The following is a 19,518-nucleotide window of genomic DNA, read 5'->3' as shown; positions in this document are numbered from 1 at the left end:
TTTGGATATTTTGTCACAAAAATTGATAGAAAGATAAAGTTGTTAAGTGGACCATAGATAGTACACATTCTCTTGCTTTTTCTACTTTTTAACTATTGTGTTTTATGTCGAGGTACTGCTTGTAATGCATTACTAATCATACAGTACTATTTTGATGCGACTATATTAATGTGTTAGGTGAATTTTACTCCATAATTTTATTTTTACAAACAAACGTATAGTCTATTAGACAGTTTCGAATTTCGAAAGTAGCACACAATTTTTGAGGATTTTTTTCGAAAGTTGGTCTTCCTTGTATGATTCCATGCGTTTCAGACATTTCCACACCACCATCATACGCTCGTCGCAGAAAAGAACAAGAATTATTTCACGGAGTGCTACGCCGCCGCGCCGCGGTACTACCTACTTCTTCGATCCACCGGCCAGTAGGGAGCCGCCGAGGCCCAAAAGCAACAAATTTACAGACTCTGACATAGTGAAATGCAACATTGCTATCACAAGCCACTTGCGCAACGGCCAATGCGACGCCGCCTTACACTTGTTCAACTCCATGCCTCGCAAATCAACGATCTCCTACAATACTATGATATCCGGTTACTTGTCCAATGGCCAATTTAAGTTAGCCCAACAGGTGTTCGGTGAAATGCCTGTGAAGGGTTTGGTCACTCGGAATATAATGATAAGTGGTTATATTAAGAACAAGAATCTCGGAGCTGCCCGGCGGCTGTTCGATGAAATGCCAGAGAAGGATGTTGTTTCATGGAACGCGATGTTGTCTGGGTATGCACAAAACGGGTTCTTGGATGAGGCTAGGAGAGTTTTTGATGTGATGCCGGAGAAGAATGAGATATCTTGGAATGGGATTCTTGCGGCCTATGTTCAAAATGGGAAGATGGAGGAGGCAAGGAGGTTGTTTGAGAGTAAAGAGCATTGGGCGCTGGTTTCTTGGAACTGTTTCATGGGAGGTTACTTGAAGAAGAAGAGGTTCGTTGAAGCAAGACAGATTTTCGAGCATATGCCTGTTAGAGATGAAGTTTCTTGGAATACGATGGTTACATGTTATGCACAAAATGGGAATATGAAAGAAGCAAGGAAATTGTTTGAAGAATGTCCAAGCCGTGATGTGGTCACGTGGACGGCAATGGTTTCGGGCTACATACAAAACGGGCAGTTGCATGAAGCCAGGAGGCTTTTTGATGAGATGCCAGAGAAAAATGTCATTTCGTGGAATGCAATGATTGCAGGATATGTGCAAAGCCAGAATATGGATTTGGCAGGAGAGTTGTTTGAAGCAATGCCAAGTAAGAATATTAGTTCTTGGAACACTATGATAACTGGTTATGCTCAAACCAACGATATTGCCAAAGCTAGGCACTTATTTGATAGGATGCCACATCGGGATTGCATCTCTTGGGCGGCAATCATAACTGGATGCGTTCAGAATGGTGATAGTGAGGGTGGATTGCGGATTTTTATTGAGGCAATCAGGGATGGGGAAAGGTTAAACAGATCTGCATTTGTTTGTGTTTTAAGTACATCTGCTGATATTGCTGCTTTTGAGCTTGGTAAGCAAATACATGGGCGTGTAGTTAAAGCAGGATTTGAGTCCGGCTGCTATGTTGGAAATGCTCTTCTTTCCATGTACTGTAGGTGCGGAAGAATCAAGGAGGCCTATGAAGTTTTTGAGATAATTGAGGATAAGGACGTGATCTCGTGGAATACAATCATTACTGGTTATGCAAGACATGGCTTCGGCAAAGAGGCTCTCCAACATTTTGAGTCAATGAAACAAGCCTCTATACAACCTGATGAAGTTACCATGGTAAATTTCAATTGCATTTTCTGATTTTTTACTTGCATTTACTTGAGTTGAGACTGCATCATCTCAGAATCAATTTTCTTTTCTGATGCATCCTGTCTCCAAGTTGATGATTTCACAATACTTTCTGAAATGTGTAAATAAAAACAAAAGGGAAAAAAAAAGGTTCAAAAACAGAGTCAAGAAAAGATGAATTTTATTAGAAGGAACATTAGAGGTGTGTATTAAAATCTTTCATTCTTGATTAAGTTTCTTGCAACATGTGATAAGATTTTAATTTTCTTTACAAGCGAACGAGTTGTCATTGATTGATTGTTCTTTTATGTCAGAAATTCTTGTCCAGTCGTTGATCAAAAGTATTGACTTGTGGAGATCGTTCTGATATAGGTTGGTGTTCTATCTGCTTGCAGTCATACCGGCTTGGTGGACAAGGGAAAACATTACTTCTACTCCATGAGCAAAGATCACGGCATAGTGCCAAACTCAAAGCATTATACCTGCCTGGTTGATCTCCTAGGTCGAGCTGGGCTGCTAGACGAAGCTCAAAACCTAATGAAAAGCATGCCCTTTGATCCAGATGGAGCAACGTGGGGAGCTCTCCTTGGTGCTAGCAGGATTCATGGAAATACAGAACTGGGAGAAAAGGCTGCCGAAATGATCTTTGCTTTGGAGCCATGGAATTCTGGGATGTATGTTCTTCTTTCCAACTTATACGCAGCTTCAGGGAGATGGAAAGATGTTAAGAAGTTGCGTTTAAGAATGAGGGATACGGGTGTTCACAAAACTCCAGGATATAGCTGGGTTGAAGTGCTAAACAAGATTCACACGTTTTCTGTAGGAGACTCGACCCATCCTGATAGTGGAAGCATCTATGCCTTCTTAGAAGAGTTGGATTTGCGGATGAAAGAAGAGGGATATGTTTCAGCCACAAAACTGGTACTGCATGATGTGGAGGAAGAAGAAAAGCAGCATATGCTCAAGTATCATAGTGAAAGACTAGCTGTTGCTTATGGGATTATGAAGATCCCGAGCGGGAGAGCTGTTTGCGTTTACAAGAACTTGCGCGTCTGTGAGGACTGCCACACCGTGATCAAGCTCATAGCCAAGATCACGGGGAGATTGATCATCTTACGTGATCCTAATCGCTTTCACCACTTCGAGGGAGGGTCATGCAACTGTGGTGACTATTGGTGAATGCAGTTTCTACATTTGGCCCGATTCATGGTCTTGAATTCCTGCAGTAAAAGAATGCAGGAGTGATGAATTATTAAATTTTTGTTTCAATTTGTATATATATTTTATACTTGTACACCAATTTTGTTTAAGGTTTAAGTCTTGTGTGAATAGTACTAAAATTTAAAGAAATTTAGGTTTTTGGCGAAAAAAAAGAAAGAAGAGAAATCCATTAAGTGAAAGCGATCAATTTTGACCATTACTCACGTTTTAGGTATTTAGCATTAACCAGTAGAGGCGCGCATAATAGCCCACCCACGTGCTCCTCGACTAAAACGCGCATCGTCCTGCACCAGAACAAACTGAAAATATCACCGCGTAAAACCATCTATAACCAATCATCTTTTCAAAATTTCGCCTCTGATTCTGCTCCCACCTCCAACAATGGCGACTGCGCTCATCTACCATCCTCATCTCAGCAGAAACATGCTCGATTTCAAATGCTCTAACTCGTATTCTCTCTCTACAACTCTCAAGCAGACACCGCCCAATCCTCGGAGCTTCTCTAGTAGGAAGCTTTTCAAGCGATTCGGAAGATTGTCTTGTTCTGCTGTTGAAGACGTGACGCAGAAACAGCAAGAAATTAGTACAACCAGCAATTTCAATGGTGCGTAGAAACTCTTAATTTTGTAGAGTTATTTTCACAGATACAACATGAATAGGTAATTTGTAGGGGTTAATTTGATTGCTGAATGAAAACCCTAGCTCTTTGAATAGAAAAATTCAGTAAGTTAGAACTCGAATTTCTGGCCCATTTTATTACAGTTGGGAAGTTTGATCGTCGAATCGATTTCATCCGGTATTTATGGGAAGTGATTATGCAATCTGCTCTAGTTGAATCTATTTTAATTGAAATATTTCTGTCGTTTTGGTAGAGATGTTAACATCGTTGCATATTTTTTGTTCGGAGTATCTAAAACACAAACTAGATGGAGAAATATTTGAACTACTATGATTTATCTCTGTAATTACAGAGGCTAGCAATGATGCAGAAGAAAATCCTTTTCTGAACAATAAGTTAGATGATGGGGGAAATTCCATCTACGACATTCTTTATCCGAGCAAAGAGCTTCTCCCAGACGACGTAGAAATGAGTGTATACGACCATTTAGAGGAGCTGAGGCAGAGAATTATTGTCTCAGTTTTGGCTGTTGGAGCTGCCATTGTTGGTTGTTTTGCTTTTTCAAAGGATCTCATCTTGATTCTCGAGGCCCCTATTAGTGCACAAGGTGTTCGTTTTCTACAACTTGCTCCTGGAGAATTTTTCTTCACATCTCTTAAGGTTTGTTAGTCACCTCATATATTTTGATCAGTTTAGTTTCAGTAAGACAACTGATGTTCTTGAATTTAATCATGTTGTATGAGTTAGTTTGTGATAGGTATGATGAGATCATTGTTTCATTCAGGAGTTTTGATAGTTGAGAGTTTTTACTGTAATATCCATTCATGAATAGGAATGATTACCACGTTTTTGGACTGAAACTTGAAGCAATATCATTTCTTTTACAGGTTTCTGGATACTGTGGCCTTCTAATAGGGATCCCTGTGATTCTCTACGAGATCATAGCTTTCGTTCTTCCAGGTTTAACAGTGGCAGAAAGAAGATTTCTGGGGCCGATTGTCCTAGGCTCGTCTGTCCTCTTCTATGCAGGCATCGCCTTCTCCTACCTCGTTCTCACTCCAGCCGCCCTGACATTCTTTGTGAGCTACTCCGAGGGGGCAGTTGAGTCACTGTGGTCAATTGATCAGTACTTTGAGTTTGTGCTTGTGCTCATGTTCAGCACTGGCTTGTCGTTCCAGGTTTTCTCTCATTCTTATGCCAATTTGCAATGTTTGTCTACTTTTTCTTGCAATGTCTGTTTTATAACATTTCCATTCATGGAATTACTTTCAGGTCCCTGTTATACAACTGCTTCTTGGACAATTGGGGTTGGTTTCTTCGGCTCAAATGCTGTCGATATGGAGATACGTTGTGGTAGGCTCAGTGGTTGCTGCTGCTGTGCTCACGCCCTCGACCGATCCTCTAACTCAGATGCTCCTCGCTGGCCCTCTTATGGGTCTCTATCTTGGTGGCGCAACGATGGTTAAAGTCATCGGGCGATAACTGTTGCTTGCAAGAATAGGCGTTTCTGGCTGTATAAAGATTTTTTTGGTAAAATCGTAGAATGTGTATACAGTATACGCCCATTTGAAGAAATCTTGAAATTACTTGAGCTGTTTGCAATACTCCTATATAGCTAAAATCATATTTCAAAATAAAATGAAGAGAGAGATAGTAAAGTAGTGGGCCTAAATTGACGAAGATTTTATTCAAATTTCAATCATATTCATGTATCATACACATACCGTACGTGAACCATTTTGACATTTCTTCGGACTCAGGAGTCCTATTGCACTGGAACTCCTTTACTTTAACAAATTATATCGTGATCCCGTGCCACTAATAATTACTACTATTACTAGTATTATTATTAAAATTATTTGTATGTAAATGCATCATCACCTTTCAATAGTACTATAAATTTTCTCTCTGAATTTTGTTAAATACACATAGACATAAAACGAACTTAGTAACTCCAATCAAATGTCATTCCAAATATAGTACTACTACTTAATTCTCTTTTTTAATTCAAATACTATTGTTTCACCCTGAGTAACTTAATTTTGTTGACACCTTAAAACTACTTTTATACCATATGTGGAAATGCTTGTTGATAGAAAAATCATTCCTATACACCCAAATTAAAATAATTTAAAAGAAAAATCAGAAAGCGCAAAAAGTTGGCAATTGTATTGAAAATAACCATTCTTATTATATCAATGTAGTACTACTGCTAAAGAGCAGTACTATTATTACCTTAAAATTATTCATTCTATCCCACAATAATTGTCACTCTTTTCCATTATAAATTATCACACTTCAATCTCATTCTACTAACTCACTTCACTCACATTTTATTATAAAATTAATATAAAAAATGAGTTTCACATTTCACTTATTTTTCCAACTAATTTTTTTATATTTCTTAAAATGCGTGCCCACAATAAAAGCGATAATTATTGTGGGACGGAAGGATTAGTATCTAGGTATTAAAAACGTGTGGTCCGTGACAACGGTGGAGAAAACTGCTGGAAGAAAAAAAAGAGTAATTAATTAGTAGAGTAGTATGATTTGTGGCGGCCACCGTATCTGAGAAAAACAGCATTAAACAAACAATTTACTTGTACTTGTTACTCTCAAGTCTACGGTCTAGCGCTCAAAGCGGAGAGAGAGAGAGAGAGAGAGATGGATGAGGGATTGGTGAGGAAGGAAGGGTCGGCGGAAAGAGGAAGAAGATGGAAAGAGATATGGGATGAGATGAAGAGATTATGTTATTTAGCAGGGCCGATGGTGGCTGTCACTCTTTCCTTCTTCTTGCTCACTGTCATTTCGCTCATGATGGTCGGCCATTTAGGGGAACTCGCTCTTTCCAGCACCGCCATAGCCATTTCTTTTGCTAGCGTCACTGGCTTCAGCTTCCTTGTATGCTTTCCCTATCCCCTCTCCCTCTTTTTTATTTTTACAGCTCAATCAGTCATTGCTAATTTGATCTTCTGCCGCATTTTTTTGGAATTATGTCTCTTACTTGCTAAATTTAGTAAACATTTCTGTTTATTTGCTAAATTTAGTAAGCACTTCTGTTCTTGAGATTTTGTATAGCTTTCCTCATAAATCACATACAGAGCTGCTATCGCCACCTATCACTCTTGATTTAGGAGGTTTATATGCTTATTTTACGGACTTTATAAATTCTAATCATTTATAAGATGTTTTTAAAGCCTACTCCAATATAGGACTACAAAATGTCTAAGGTTATTACATGTTTAGATAATAAGTTTAAGAGAAAATTTGTGATTCAACAGAGAAAATTGAAGAGATGTTAAATGAGAAGAGTGTATAAAAAATAAACTTATGTTCTGAGAAGCTTATAAGTTATTACAGCAAGTTTGTATTAAAGCCCAGATTTCAAAGCTGTTAATTCGTATATGTAGATTGACATTAGTTTCATATATGCAAAGACTAACTATTGGTTGCAAAGCTGTAGTGTTATAATGTTCAAATCAAATAATACTTCAATTCATGTTATGCACTGTTCACACTCAGCTTCCAACTTGTAGTTTCTCTGAGTCAACAAAGCATCACCACACTAGATTTCAACTTCATAATACTTGTTTATTGACTGAGAATTGAGAAAGAGAGCATGCATATGAGTTTCAAGCCTTACTACATGTTGTTGCATTTATAAGGTTCACAGTGAAATTTTCACTACAATCATGCTTCTTGAAAACTGTCTGAACTGGTGAACAACAGTTAGGTATGGCAAGTGCTCTAGAGACGATCAGCGGGCAAGCTTTCGGAGCTCAGCAATATGAGAGGGTCGGAACTCAGACTTACACCGCCATTGCCTCTCTGCTCTTGGTCTGCTTTCCCCTGTCCCTCCTGTGGATATACATGGGAGACTTGCTCAAATTGGTCGGCCAAGACCCTCAGATTTCTCATGAGGCCGGGAGGTTCTCAGTGTGCCTCATCCCAGCTCTCTTTGGGTACGCGGCTCTCCAGCCCCTCATCCGTTACTTCCAGATGCAGAGCTTGATCTGGCCCATGCTCGTGAGCTCGTGCACCACCCTCTGCTTCCATGTGCCCGTGTGTTGGGTGCTCGTCTACAAAACCGGGTTGGAGAATCTCGGAGGTGCAGTCTCCATTGGCCTCTCTATGTGGTTGAATGTTACCATTTTAGGTCTGTATATGAGGTACTCCCCCGAGTGCCAGAAAACGAGAGCTCCAATCTCGTGTATGATATTCGAGATCAACAGGATTAAGGAGTTCTTCCGCTTTGCAGTGCCTTCTGCTGTTATGATTTGGTGAGTTGCTTGTTATGGTGTCATTTGTCTTGTATTGTTAGTGCCTCATGTTATGGAATATGGTGATTTTGTAGTCTGGAGTGGTGGTCGTACGAGCTGATGATCTTGATGTCGGGGCTATTACCAAATCCCCAGCTGGAGAGCTCCGTACTGTCTGTGTGGTACGTGAACCTTTTTTATCGTGAGAACATATGCAAGTTTTACGAATAAATTCATTGCAACCAGTTCTCAAGTTCTCACTTAAAGAATGTTTTTCATCTGAACCTTCTTGTACGAACACAATTACTTTGATTTTTCCAGTTCTAGCGTGTGTTTTCAGACTCATTAATAACTATCCCTTTTTCAACAGCCTAAACACTATCTCAACGCTGTATGCAATACCGTTTGGATTTGCTGGTGCAGCGAGGTATATTAGCAACACAAGCAACCAACACTTTGTGTGTCATTAATTTAGGCTTTAATGCTTGATTTTTAATCTTCAGCACTAGGATTTCAAATGAGCTGGGAGCCGGGAGGCCGCAGGGGGCCCAGCTCTCTGTCAGGGCGCTAATGCTGCTTGCTGGTGTGTGCGCGTTGGGTATAAGTTCGTGTGTGTTTGCTAGCCGGGATGTTTTTGGCTACATTTTCAGCAATGAGAAGGAAGTTGTGGACTACGTGGCTTACATGGCTCCGCTTCTCTGTCTGTCAATTATAACGGACAATCTCCAAGGATGTCTTTCCGGTAATCATCATCTGCTCCATCAAGGATTTCTTTGAATTGATACAAAAGTTACATAATTGTGATGTGTGTAATGTAATAGAATCACATTACAAGGTCGTTCTCCATGTGTTGAGTTTGCAGGGGTTGCTAGGGGATGCGGATGGCAGCACATTGGCGCCTATATCAACCTTGCATCGTTTTATCTATTCGGAATCCCTATCGCGATTGCACTGACATTTTGGTTTAATTTTAGAGGGGTTGGTCTATGGATCGGGATACTGTCCGGTGCAACGCTTCAAACGATTTTGCTCTCCCTAATAACAATTTTCACAAATTGGGAGAAACAAGTATGTTTTCTTGGTTTGTTTCTAAATAGTTATGAACATATCAAAGCCTATAATAGTATGAACCATGTGTATGTGTATGTTGATTGTGAATTGTGACCAATCTTTATTTATGGCGTAGGCTGCTAAAGCAAGGGAGAGGTTATTTCAGGAGGAGTTTGCACTTCTTTCCTGAAGAAAGCGAATTTAAATTTTGTAATAGTCGTAATAATAATATGTGCCTCAGGTTTGTTTGACATATGGAATTTTAAGTAGGAGTATATGTTTTTTTCGAACTGTAGATCATTATTTTGAAATATTATGCAACGTGAACAATTTGATGTGTCAATTTGCTCTTCTTTTATACTCCGTAGTTATCCAAATTTTACTTCTTTTCCATCTTTGATTCAATTTGAAAAACGGTGCGTACCAAATCTGTCTATTTAATAACGGTTGTAAACGAATATATTGTTTCTTTAGCAAGACTGTAATTCATGATGGATCCTTATGTCTTCACAATCATAAAATATTGAAGTGTATCAAAATAACATGAGTTACCATAAATTTGATATTTATTACACTAATCATAGGATTAATTTATTACTTTTTTTGATGAATAAATAAATTTAAATTTAAAAGTCGTGTTAAGGATGAGTCGAACCTGAGACCTGCATTAACTTTTTATCGCTGGCGAACTCACCATCACACATACACAATTTATTATTGTATGATGTAACACATGTTATGGAACTAAAAGTTAACTTATTTATGATTTGATAATGTCTTTTACAAGCTTAAATTCAAAATATTATTTAGATGCTGTACTATATACTTGATACTTGTATGTTTATTTCATACAAGTTTAAATTACATTGTATTCATCAAAATTACTCCGTCCCACAATAGTTGTCATTCTTTTCCATTTCAATATGTCCCATAATAATTGTCACACTTCATTTTGACCATAAATGGTAAGTAGCTATCGCATTTCACTAATTCACTTCACTCACATTTTATTATAAAATTAATATAAAAAGTGAATATCACGTTGCACTAACTTTTCTAATTAACTTTTATTTACATTTCTTAAAATTCGTTCTCATACTAAGAGTGTCAATTATAATAGAAAAAAGAGCGAGTACAAAGTAATCTTAAATTGAGATTGTAAACTTAGAAATCACAATTGCAATTGCAGAAGCAAATTATTAATGGGGAAGAATGACGTAGTCAACGGCCCTTAGCGCCACGTGTCATATTTTTACCCATTCGCATTTCTTTGATCCTTTTATTTCTGCCTACGGCGAAAACGGTACCCCGTCGCAACAGCACAGTAAAAAAAAGGAATCAGTTCAAGTTAAAACAGGTTAAAAAGTAATAAAAAATTAAAGTCCACTCCTCTTTCTCTCCAGATTATAACCCCCTTTGACACAAACCCTAGCACCCATTTCTCCTCACCATTTCTCCACTCTCTCCAAATCTCTATCATCAACTCCTCCACCATGGCTTCCCGGAGGCTCCTGGCCTCGTTCCTCCGATCCGCCGCCGCTCGCCGTCCTAGATCTCCAATCTCCTCGGCCCCGAGGCCTAGCTCTCGGCCTTCACCCGCCGGCCACTTCCTCCACCGCTTCGCCAACCACTACGCCACATCGGCAGCTCCGGCTGCTCCTCCCTCCAAGGCTCCTTCCAATGATGGCCACACTGGGAAGATCACTGACGAGTTCACCGGAAAAGGCGCGATCGGGAAGGTCTGCCAGGTCATCGGTGCCGTCGTCGATGTGAGATTCGAGGACGGTTTGCCCCCCATTCTGACGGCGCTTGAGGTTCTGGATAACCAGATCAGGCTTGTGCTTGAGGTGGCTTCTCACTTGGGTGAGAATGTGGTGAGATGCATTGCTATGGATGGAACTGAAGGGCTTGTTAGAGGCCAGCGCGTTCTGAACACGGGGTCTCCAATTACTGTGAGTTTTAATGTGTTACGTCGTATTGGATTATACTGAAATCGAGTTGAATTGATTTGTATTGTATTGATTTTATCCTGATGTTTTGTTTGATGGTTAGATCTGATGATAAGCTATTCGTTTCTCATGGTCAATTGATGATAAATGAGCTTTTTAAAACGCTTTGATTTAGCATATTAAGTCTTTTTGTTCTTACGTGGACGTGTCTGAGATTTAAGCTTTCTTAACCTTATAATTTCATCAAAGCAATGAGTTTGTTGTTCTCGATGACACATATGTCACTTGACTGAAATTTTATGATATAGTTAAAAGTTTATTTACTGCCAATGGGGGTGACATTTGTTGGTTTCCTGGTTTTGATTGGGGTTACTTGAGCAATTTCCAATGGCTCTTGCTTACCTAGACTCAGGTGTAAAATAACACTTTTGGTTGTCAACTGTGCTGATTCTCAAGTCACTGTTGTAGGTATCTTGTCGATTAACAATTATTTTACACGATTGTAGGTTCCTGTTGGTAGGGCCACTCTAGGTCGCATCATTAATGTCATTGGAGAGCCCATTGACCACAAGGGAGATCTTAGTAAGTAATATTGCCTTTTTGGAAGAAGTCATTTCTTGTTGGTAGTTGGAAAAATGTAGATTTACCAATGAGCTGTTGTTATGCAGAGACTGAGCACTTCTTACCCATTCACCGTGAAGCTCCATCCTTTGTGGAGCAATCTACCGAACAAGAAATTCTTGTCACTGGTATCAAGGTACTTTTTTACTGGTCATTGCAGTGATCCTCTTGAACAACCAATTTACCTCATTCTTCTCACTCTCACTGGGTTTCTCTAAGACATTACTTTTCTATTTTTATTTTGGAAATTCCAGGTTGTCGACCTACTTGCACCTTACCAAAGAGGAGGAAAGATTGGGCTTTTTGGCGGTGCTGGTGTTGGAAAGACAGTGCTTATCATGGAGCTGATCAACAACGTTGCCAAAGCTCATGGTTAGTTCTTGTTGGATTGCTGCATTTTAGTGATGCATCACTCAACAAATATCTCATTGTTGTTACTGGTTTGTCTGTCAGGTGGTTTCTCTGTCTTCGCTGGTGTGGGAGAACGTACACGTGAGGGTAATGACTTGTACCGGGAAATGATTGAAAGTGGTGTCATTAAGCTAGATGAGAAGCAGGTCAGCAACTCAGCATTGCTTCTTTTGGATGTTTTCTATTATCCAGTTTGGTATTACCTTTTTACTGAGGTTTTGTTATCTTACTTGTTCAGGCTGAGAGCAAATGTGCTCTTGTCTATGGTCAAATGAATGAGCCCCCGGGTGCTCGTGCTCGTGTTGGACTTACTGGACTGACTGTGGCTGAACATTTCCGTGATGCTGAGGGACAGGATGTGCTTCTGTTTATTGATAACATTTTCCGTTTCACCCAAGTAGGCTTAATTTGTTATGACTATTCATTGTTTAGCCACTTTGTATTTTGCATGTTACTGATGTTACATATTGTGTTTAATATTTTTCCAGGCCAACTCTGAAGTGTCTGCTTTGCTTGGACGTATTCCTTCTGCTGTCGGTTATCAGCCTACTTTGGCTACTGATCTTGGAGGTCTTCAAGAACGTATTACTACGACCAAGAAGGGTTCTATTACATCAGTCCAAGCTATTTATGTGCCAGCTGACGATTTGACAGATCCTGCTCCTGCAACCACCTTCGCTCACTTGGATGCCACCACTGTGTTATCACGATCGGTATGTATATTTTGTTTATAACTTGCTTCAAGAAATTTTACAATCGTTTTTTTATTTATTATTTGTCTGCCTGTACTTTGTAGATTTCTGAGCTTGGTATTTATCCTGCTGTCGATCCTCTGGATTCAACATCTCGCATGCTTTCCCCACACATATTGGGAGAGGGACACTACAATACAGCTCGTGGTGTCCAGAAAGTTTTGCAGAACTACAAGAATCTTCAAGATATTATTGCCATTCTCGGAATGGATGAGCTCAGTGAAGATGACAAATTGACTGTTGCACGTGCTCGTAAGATCCAACGATTTTTGAGCCAGCCTTTCCATGTCGCAGAAGTTTTCACGGGTGCCCCAGGAAAGTATGTTGAGCTGAAGGAGAGCATCACCAGTTTCCAGGTAAATATCGTTACATTCTTGTCTTTCATGAAATCAGTGTATGTACCATTTGTAGAGGTGCTGTTGCTATGATACAGAGTGGATGTGTATATTTCTATTTTCCTTCTGTTTATATTATGCTGATAGACACGCTAATTTATGCACCACTGAATTACATCGTTCATATATGATCATTATTTGATGTGTGTCTCTTGATTGTTCTGTAACAGGGAGTCTTGGATGGTAAGTATGATGACCTTTCAGAACAGTCATTTTACATGGTTGGAGGAATCGAGGAGGTGATTGCCAAGGCTGAGAAGATTGCCAAGGAGTCTGCTGCTTAGATATAGGTCAAACTTTCTCTTTTGATGACATCTTGTTCTGCGCTGCTGATAATTGCGAAAATAATTTAGCTCTTGGCAATGCAATGCCCACATGAAAGATTTTTCTATTTTTGGGGATATTACATTTCTGTTTTTTGTTCTATATGTGCGGGAAAATGTTACAATGGCTCTCTGCCAAGCCCCCTATCCGATTGTCTTGTCGTGTGACAATAATAAGCTGGGGGGACATCGGCAAACATGTATATTTTTGCTTCAAGTTGTTTCCTGAGAATTGGATTCACCCCACTGCTATGTTGTTTCAATGTGTTTGAATATCTCAGTGTCTTTGACATGTTTGCATTTTGTTTGATGTTCACTATTATGGCTCCTGAGATTTATTTGAAATTTAGCTATAGTTTTAATATTGATCCCACGTGGTTATTTAAATGATAGTATCAACCATTGATATTGTACCAGACTACAGAGCACTGCACTCATCTTAAAGTCTAGAGACAGTATATTAACCTATAAACGAATCAAAAATAAATTAATCAAATTATTTACTCAAATGCGTTTAATCATTAGGTTACATGTCTTGTTTCAGTAGGATACAGTCTCAAAGTTTCATCACCATATTTTATTAAGCATGTTATAGTATTAGACTTCTAGAAAACCGTAAAATGAGACTTAGAGCATCCGCAACGGAGGACGTCCCGCGTGGACATCGGACCGGCGTGCCGGACGTCCGCGCGGGACGTCCGCCATTAGGCGTGCAAGGGGCGGACGCGGACGTCGGCTGCGGACACCGCAGATCCGCGGCTTTCCGACGACGGACGTCCCTGTGGAAGTCCCAATTTTTATTTTTAAAAAAAAAAAATCTATATATACGCCTCGTTGCAAACTCTATATATATGATTTTTTAAAAAACTCTAACGCATGTATTATCGTCAGAAATGAAGGCCTAAAACAAAAACATATCATACCTCGTTCGGCTAGTGGCAAACTATAGGGATTCAAGGCATAACATGTACTTTGTTTGAATCGTTTTTTGGTTTGGGATGATTTTTTTTGTGAACTATGTACTTTTTTTTAATATAAATATGTGTTTTTTTTTAAATAAAATCGTTGCATTTTTCCGTATTCGTGTCGAAATTTTAATTCCGTAAATTACATATTTCTGAATTTGTGAATTTTTATTATTGTGGATGTCCTTGGGGATGTCCGCCGGGATGTCCTTGGGGATGCCCGTCATTGTGCAGTGAGATGTCCTTATGATTAGCAGTGCAGTGGGAAGTCCTTATGACGTGGCAGGAGGTATTTTTGGGAAGTCCGCCGGAACATCCGCATCACTGTGGATGCTCTTATTAGTTATTCCCATCTCAATTCCAATAAACTCATAAATAGTAGTAGTAACAAAAAACATTGTTCTATTCTACTGTTGAATTAAATCCCGACACACTGCCAAATGCCAATCCTGGTCACCAAATTAGAGAAAATCGCATTCAAATGACAATTGGCTACTATTATTCCCAATAACATTACGAAGTAAATCGATTCATTGACTAATAATATACCAATTCGGTTCTCTAACCTGTACATTGGTTCTTCAAACTATCCAACTAAAATTTAGTATCCGTTATTCTTGGCTGCAAGTGAAAAGATTTTGAAGAACTTCTAACATTTACATTATCAGAAAACATGCTTGTAACATTACACTACCAAGTCATATATTACCTCGTGCTGAAACTCAGACATGAGACTGCGACTTATAGAAAAACCAAGTGTGCTAGCAAGATGCTAAAAATTTTGATCGTACTGTATTCTACTTCTACCTATGTATTAGAAGTGATGCTCACGATTTGTTTTCTATACAAGTTATACTTATTTAATTATTGAGATTCATATAGATACATAATCGAGCACTCGAGAAAGATCGTAGTCAAATTTATAACAAATGAATGCAAGGTTCCAAAGCAGATGACAATTCAATTTAAAAGTAGTCAAGATACAAACATTCTAAGAATCAATGACCATGGAAGTTTCGTGCTAGCCCAGCACAATAAATTATCAAGAAAACTAAAGCAAATGAACAGTTGTTTCTATGGCTTTCCATAACATCTAATCTTGGCCATTTATATTGGCATTTTCAGGTGCACTATTATCTTCAATACGCTGCAAGGCCTCATCTTTGTTGGGTATCATCAGCTCATGTGACCGTTGGCGACCATTAATGTGATCATGGTGGTCGCCTTTTCTGTTATCATCATCAGATGATCTCCCCAGAGATATGCTCCTCCTACCCAACCGGTGCCTATCAGAATCAGACTTGCCGTGCTTATTACGCTGTTCCCTTCTGCCCGTCTCCTCCTCACTCCAATCAGAATCACGCGCTCGTCCATGATGATGATGGTGGTGGTGGTGATGTTTATGAGGCTTTCTATTGCTTTTTCTTCGAACAGCATGACCATCCTCGTCACTGTCGGAATCAGAACTTGAAGCTGAGTGTGAATCATGCCTGCGTTTCCTGTGGCCATGCCGCCTCCTTTTCTCTCCGAAGTCACTGCTACATCCATCACTGCTGTCATCATCCGATCGCTTTGGCTTCTTCCCCAATTTCCTATCCTTCCTCTTCTCCTCCTCCAAATCATACCCATCGCTGCTTTCATCATCAGAATCATACAATCGTCTCTTTGGCTTCCTCTTGGATTTCCTATTCTTCCTCTTCTCATGGTCAGAATCCGAATGGCTGTGCCTTCTTCGCTTCTTGTGGGACTTCCTAGTCCTCTTTCTCTCCTCACTACGATCACTATCACTGTCGGTATCAGACACTGATGTAGACCTTCCCTTGTGCTTGGCAGCTTTTGCCATCCTCGCCTTGGCTTCAGCATCGGCCCGTGCCTTTGCAGCAGCTTCGAGCTTTTGTTCCCATTTCAGGGGTGCTTCCTTCTTCGCCAAAACTCTCTTTTTCTTCTCCTCGACAAGCAGCATAAATTTCTTGGCATCCATAAACACAAGTCTTGCTGCATTTGGTATGATGACGACGACCAGAAGTGCATCTCAAAGAGAGAAGGAAATAATGTTAGTTCCTCCAGCACTAACACCAGACTATCAAGATATAATGCTAGTAACAAATACTACTCGAAATCAGATTCCACTTCAGAATATATATCTGCCAGCAACTTACCATGTCTATGGCTATTCAAATTCTTGGTCTCAAGTGACAAAATTAAACCAATCAAATCAGTTCAAGATTCAACATATAAAAAAACTACAAGAAACTTATCATGCCTATGGCAGTTCAAATTCTTGATCCCAAGTCTAAGTGAATAAATTCAACCAATTAAATCAGTTTAAGATTCAGCATATACAATACAACTACTATCACAAACTTATCATGTCTATGAATATTCAAATTACTGTTCCTAACTGACAAATTTCAACCAATCAAATTACCTTAGAAACACAACAATATTCTAGAATCGTAAAATATAGCTAAACAGCAAAACACGATCTCTAATAGTAGCACGTTTCTCACCTTGTGACAACCAACGGAAATTACAAAAGCCCAAGAGTAAGACCACCTATCCGCCCTCAACTGTTCAAACAAGAACATAAGCTTCAAATTATCACTAGTAACCCAGATTTAATTGGGGGGGAACCAGTCAAAACACAAGATTGAAGAGGTCGATTTCACACTATTATTAGAACATAAATCGGCAGTTCAAAGATTCAGTATTTTCGTAAAACCCTAAATTTTAACAATCCGTTCGCAAAGAAACTACAGATCCAAGGCAAAACAAGAAACATATAATAAAAGAGAAGGAATTCGAGAATCCGCACCTGAAAAGAAAAACAGATCAAGATGAAATTGGAGGAGGAGCTGATGTTCTTGACTAATCTCGTGAGCTGATTGACCTTTTCTTTCTGTAGAACGTTCCCGAATTCAAATTTCAGACACTATGACTAACCAACTCTTCTAAAACATATTTATACCCATCATATAATACAATAATTTTAAGTTCTCTAGTATTTAATTTACATAAACTAGTTAAATTACTTTATTTAATAGTAGTATATCTATTCAGGAAATTTTGTGAATTAAATCATAATTTTGTTTGACTTGTTAATTCCATAACTTATAAAAATAACTAACTAAATCACCACTTTTGTACATCTATCAATTGTCCAATTCAATTGAAACTTTGATAAAAATTTGTTGCGACTTTCGCCAACCATCCGTCCCACAAATTATGTCACATTTTTTAACCCATAACATATTTTAAGAACTATGAAAGTAAGTTGAAAAAACTAGAAGAAAGTGAGTCATACTTTTATTATTAGTTTATAATGAAATGTGAGTAGGAATAAGTTAATGGGATATGTGGCCCACTACCAAAAATGGTAAATTATGACAAATTTTGTGGGACGGACGGAAATAGAAAAATATGGCAAAATTTAAGGGACAAATGAAGTAATAATCATATAAAATCGATCATCATAATATAGAGCAATGTTAAATTTATCCAAAGAAGAGCACTATGATGACATCATAATTAAAATGACAACCTAGACAAGTAATCTGTGATACATAGGCAAACACCTCGGCATATTGTTCAAAGCAATTTGCGATGCGAAATCAGAGATAATCAAACAATCTATGATACATAGAGAAGCAAGTCTGCACATGGTATGGTAAGATTGAATCTGCTCCTAAATCTAAGGATTCTCATTGATGTTATATTATCAATTTAATCGTGGTTGTCATTTTAGTATAACCTTTTATTCAAAAGTTAACTAAAAATCATGATTTAAATAATAAATTTAATCAAAATTTTAATTAGGCAAGACAATTGAAAAATATGTAAAAATTATTTATTTAATTATTTACTTTTATAAGATATGGGATTAACCAAAAATCAACTAGAAATTGTGATTTAAATGGTAATTTTTTCATTTATTCAATGTCGTACGCATAGAACACTTGGAAAATAATTAAAATAATATTAATACTAACATAATAGAAAATTCAAAATCCCGAAATCCACCGTTCAATCCATTTACTTGGAAATTACACCAAATTCTTTTGTAAAATCATAAAATAACTAAATGCTTGATTACATTTATAGTTTAATTCATTAACAACACCCACAATAAAGGCGCCTATTGGCCGCCTAATCTATCGGCACCCACTGTGGCCGGACCGCCAATCAACGGCCTCCTCCCACTGACGTGCTGCCGTCTGCACCCAGACGCGATCGACGGTCGATGCGACGCGCGACCGCCGATTTTGCGACCACTTTTTATTTATTATTTCCACTCCCTACATTTACCTCATTTTTACTTCTCACCTCTCCGTTCTCTCATCTCTAAAATATTTCTATGTCTCTAACAATGACGCCCGATGGTAGTCCCACAAATTCCGGCGATAACCAATAACCCGGTGGTCACCCATACACCGACTTTCCTCCGTACCAAGGCCATTTCCAACATGCAAACTAAGGGAGGGTTCTGGGGCGTATCATGGCTAGATACGCCGAAGCGAAGCCTCCAGAGGCAAAGGTCCACAATCTTGACCAACTCCGAAAGCATTAGGAGCGCATGAAAGCCGAAAATCAGCACCAGCAGGGTCTGTACGAAAACCACCCGCGGATTATGGGCAGCGGCCAAAGCTACGACGACGTCAAAGAATTGACAATGAAGGAGTATTCGCTCAATGGTATGTCTCCCCCTTCAAGCACTGGGGGACCTGACGAATTCGGAAGGATATCCCACATTCCTGACGGGATTGGATCCGAACGCACCGAATAGAACGCCTCTCAACAGATCCGGGGGCTACGGCAACAGCGACGGAGTTGAGCCGATCAACTTGAGCGAAGCTCTGGAGGAGAGTATAACAATAGTGATACAATAGTATATTGTAAACACGTAAGAAATGCCACATGTGAAACCAAATAATCATTTAGATGACAATTTTTTTTGTTGGAAATGAACGTGGATTCTCGAATGCAATTTATCGGAATTTGTTGTTGGAAATGAACGTGAATTCTCTAAGACACTTAATGCAATTTGCCAAAAAAATTTAACGGAAATGAACGTCGATACTTAACACGATTTTACAATTACGAAGATACTTAACACGATTTT

General features: G+C 38.9%; 5 protein-coding genes across 7 annotated transcripts; 4 read left to right on the top strand and 1 right to left on the bottom strand.

Annotated features, from left to right (window-relative positions):
* Positions 1-105: 105 nt before the first annotated feature.
* On the top strand, positions 106-3,151 carry LOC121751772 (pentatricopeptide repeat-containing protein At4g02750-like). Its single transcript, XM_042146565.1, has 2 exons — positions 106-1,822; positions 2,207-3,151. Exons 1-2 carry the CDS (start codon positions 305-307, stop codon positions 3,011-3,013), a joined length of 2,325 nt encoding a protein of 774 aa, XP_042002499.1. The 5' UTR covers positions 106-304; the 3' UTR covers positions 3,014-3,151.
* Positions 3,152-3,319: 168 nt separating this feature from the next.
* LOC121751774 (sec-independent protein translocase protein TATC, chloroplastic-like) lies at positions 3,320-5,278 on the top strand. Its single transcript, XM_042146567.1, has 4 exons — positions 3,320-3,659; positions 4,027-4,334; positions 4,562-4,852; positions 4,947-5,278. The coding sequence occupies exons 1-4, from the start codon at positions 3,437-3,439 to the stop codon at positions 5,154-5,156; spliced, it is 1,032 nt and encodes a 343-aa protein (XP_042002501.1). The 5' UTR covers positions 3,320-3,436; the 3' UTR covers positions 5,157-5,278.
* A 935-nt stretch (positions 5,279-6,213) lies between these two features.
* On the top strand, positions 6,214-9,326 carry LOC121751773 (protein DETOXIFICATION 14-like). Its single transcript, XM_042146566.1, has 7 exons — positions 6,214-6,575; positions 7,404-7,954; positions 8,029-8,115; positions 8,304-8,360; positions 8,437-8,675; positions 8,796-9,001; positions 9,120-9,326. The coding sequence occupies exons 1-7, from the start codon at positions 6,339-6,341 to the stop codon at positions 9,171-9,173; spliced, it is 1,431 nt and encodes a 476-aa protein (XP_042002500.1). The 5' UTR covers positions 6,214-6,338; the 3' UTR covers positions 9,174-9,326.
* A 1,055-nt stretch (positions 9,327-10,381) lies between these two features.
* LOC121753290 (ATP synthase subunit beta, mitochondrial) lies at positions 10,382-13,709 on the top strand. Its single transcript, XM_042148542.1, has 9 exons — positions 10,382-10,935; positions 11,439-11,514; positions 11,601-11,689; positions 11,808-11,925; positions 12,007-12,110; positions 12,203-12,361; positions 12,453-12,677; positions 12,761-13,072; positions 13,282-13,709. Exons 1-9 carry the CDS (start codon positions 10,477-10,479, stop codon positions 13,393-13,395), a joined length of 1,656 nt encoding a protein of 551 aa, XP_042004476.1. The 5' UTR covers positions 10,382-10,476; the 3' UTR covers positions 13,396-13,709.
* Positions 13,710-15,297: 1,588 nt separating this feature from the next.
* Positions 15,298-17,335, bottom strand: LOC121752328 (sarcoplasmic reticulum histidine-rich calcium-binding protein-like). 3 transcript variants are annotated; one of them, XM_042147332.1, is made up of 3 exons: positions 17,215-17,335; positions 16,910-16,969; positions 15,298-16,430 (listed from the first exon to the last, which is right to left on the bottom strand). In XM_042147332.1, exon 3 carries the CDS (start codon positions 16,378-16,380, stop codon positions 15,493-15,495), a length of 888 nt encoding a protein of 295 aa, XP_042003266.1. In that variant the 5' UTR covers positions 16,381-16,430; positions 16,910-16,969; positions 17,215-17,335; the 3' UTR covers positions 15,298-15,492. The 3 variants fall into 3 exon arrangements, with proteins under 3 accessions (XP_042003266.1, XP_042003267.1, XP_042003268.1); XM_042147333.1 differs by having other exon boundaries at positions 15,298-16,394; XM_042147334.1 differs by lacking the exon at positions 16,910-16,969 and having other exon boundaries at positions 15,298-16,394; positions 17,215-17,320.
* Between the last annotated feature and the right edge of the window lie 2,183 nt (positions 17,336-19,518).

The sequence above is a fragment of the Salvia splendens genome, chromosome 10 (assembly GCF_004379255.2).
Source record: "Salvia splendens isolate huo1 chromosome 10, SspV2, whole genome shotgun sequence".
NCBI classification, from domain to species: Eukaryota; Viridiplantae; Streptophyta; class Magnoliopsida; order Lamiales; family Lamiaceae; genus Salvia; species Salvia splendens.
The sequence above is the reverse complement of the archived record's forward strand: the minus strand, read 5'-3'. Positions and strand labels throughout refer to the sequence as shown.

Excerpts from the sequence above, each read along its gene's own strand:
- LOC121751772 (XM_042146565.1), top strand. The coding sequence starts at position 305 with ATGCGTTTCAGACATTTCCACACCACCATCATACGCTCGTCGCAGAAA. Across the intron at positions 1,823-2,206 it reads AACCTGATGAAGTTACCATG|GTTGGTGTTCTATCTGCTTG; the intron begins GTAAATTTCAAT and ends GTTCTGATATAG.
- LOC121751774 (XM_042146567.1), top strand. The coding sequence starts at position 3,437 with ATGGCGACTGCGCTCATCTACCATCCTCATCTCAGCAGAAACATGCTC. Across the intron at positions 3,660-4,026 it reads TACAACCAGCAATTTCAATG|AGGCTAGCAATGATGCAGAA; the intron begins GTGCGTAGAAAC and ends CTGTAATTACAG. Across the intron at positions 4,853-4,946 it reads GCACTGGCTTGTCGTTCCAG|GTCCCTGTTATACAACTGCT; the intron begins GTTTTCTCTCAT and ends AATTACTTTCAG.
- LOC121752328 (XM_042147332.1), bottom strand. The coding sequence starts at position 16,380 with ATGGATGCCAAGAAATTTATGCTGCTTGTCGAGGAGAAGAAAAAGAGA.
- LOC121753290 (XM_042148542.1), top strand. The coding sequence starts at position 10,477 with ATGGCTTCCCGGAGGCTCCTGGCCTCGTTCCTCCGATCCGCCGCCGCT. Across the intron at positions 12,362-12,452 it reads ACATTTTCCGTTTCACCCAA|GCCAACTCTGAAGTGTCTGC; the intron begins GTAGGCTTAATT and ends ATATTTTTCCAG. Across the intron at positions 12,678-12,760 it reads CCACTGTGTTATCACGATCG|ATTTCTGAGCTTGGTATTTA; the intron begins GTATGTATATTT and ends TGTACTTTGTAG.
- LOC121751773 (XM_042146566.1), top strand. The coding sequence starts at position 6,339 with ATGGATGAGGGATTGGTGAGGAAGGAAGGGTCGGCGGAAAGAGGAAGA. Across the intron at positions 8,361-8,436 it reads GGATTTGCTGGTGCAGCGAG|CACTAGGATTTCAAATGAGC; the intron begins GTATATTAGCAA and ends TTTAATCTTCAG. Across the intron at positions 9,002-9,119 it reads TCACAAATTGGGAGAAACAA|GCTGCTAAAGCAAGGGAGAG; the intron begins GTATGTTTTCTT and ends TTTATGGCGTAG.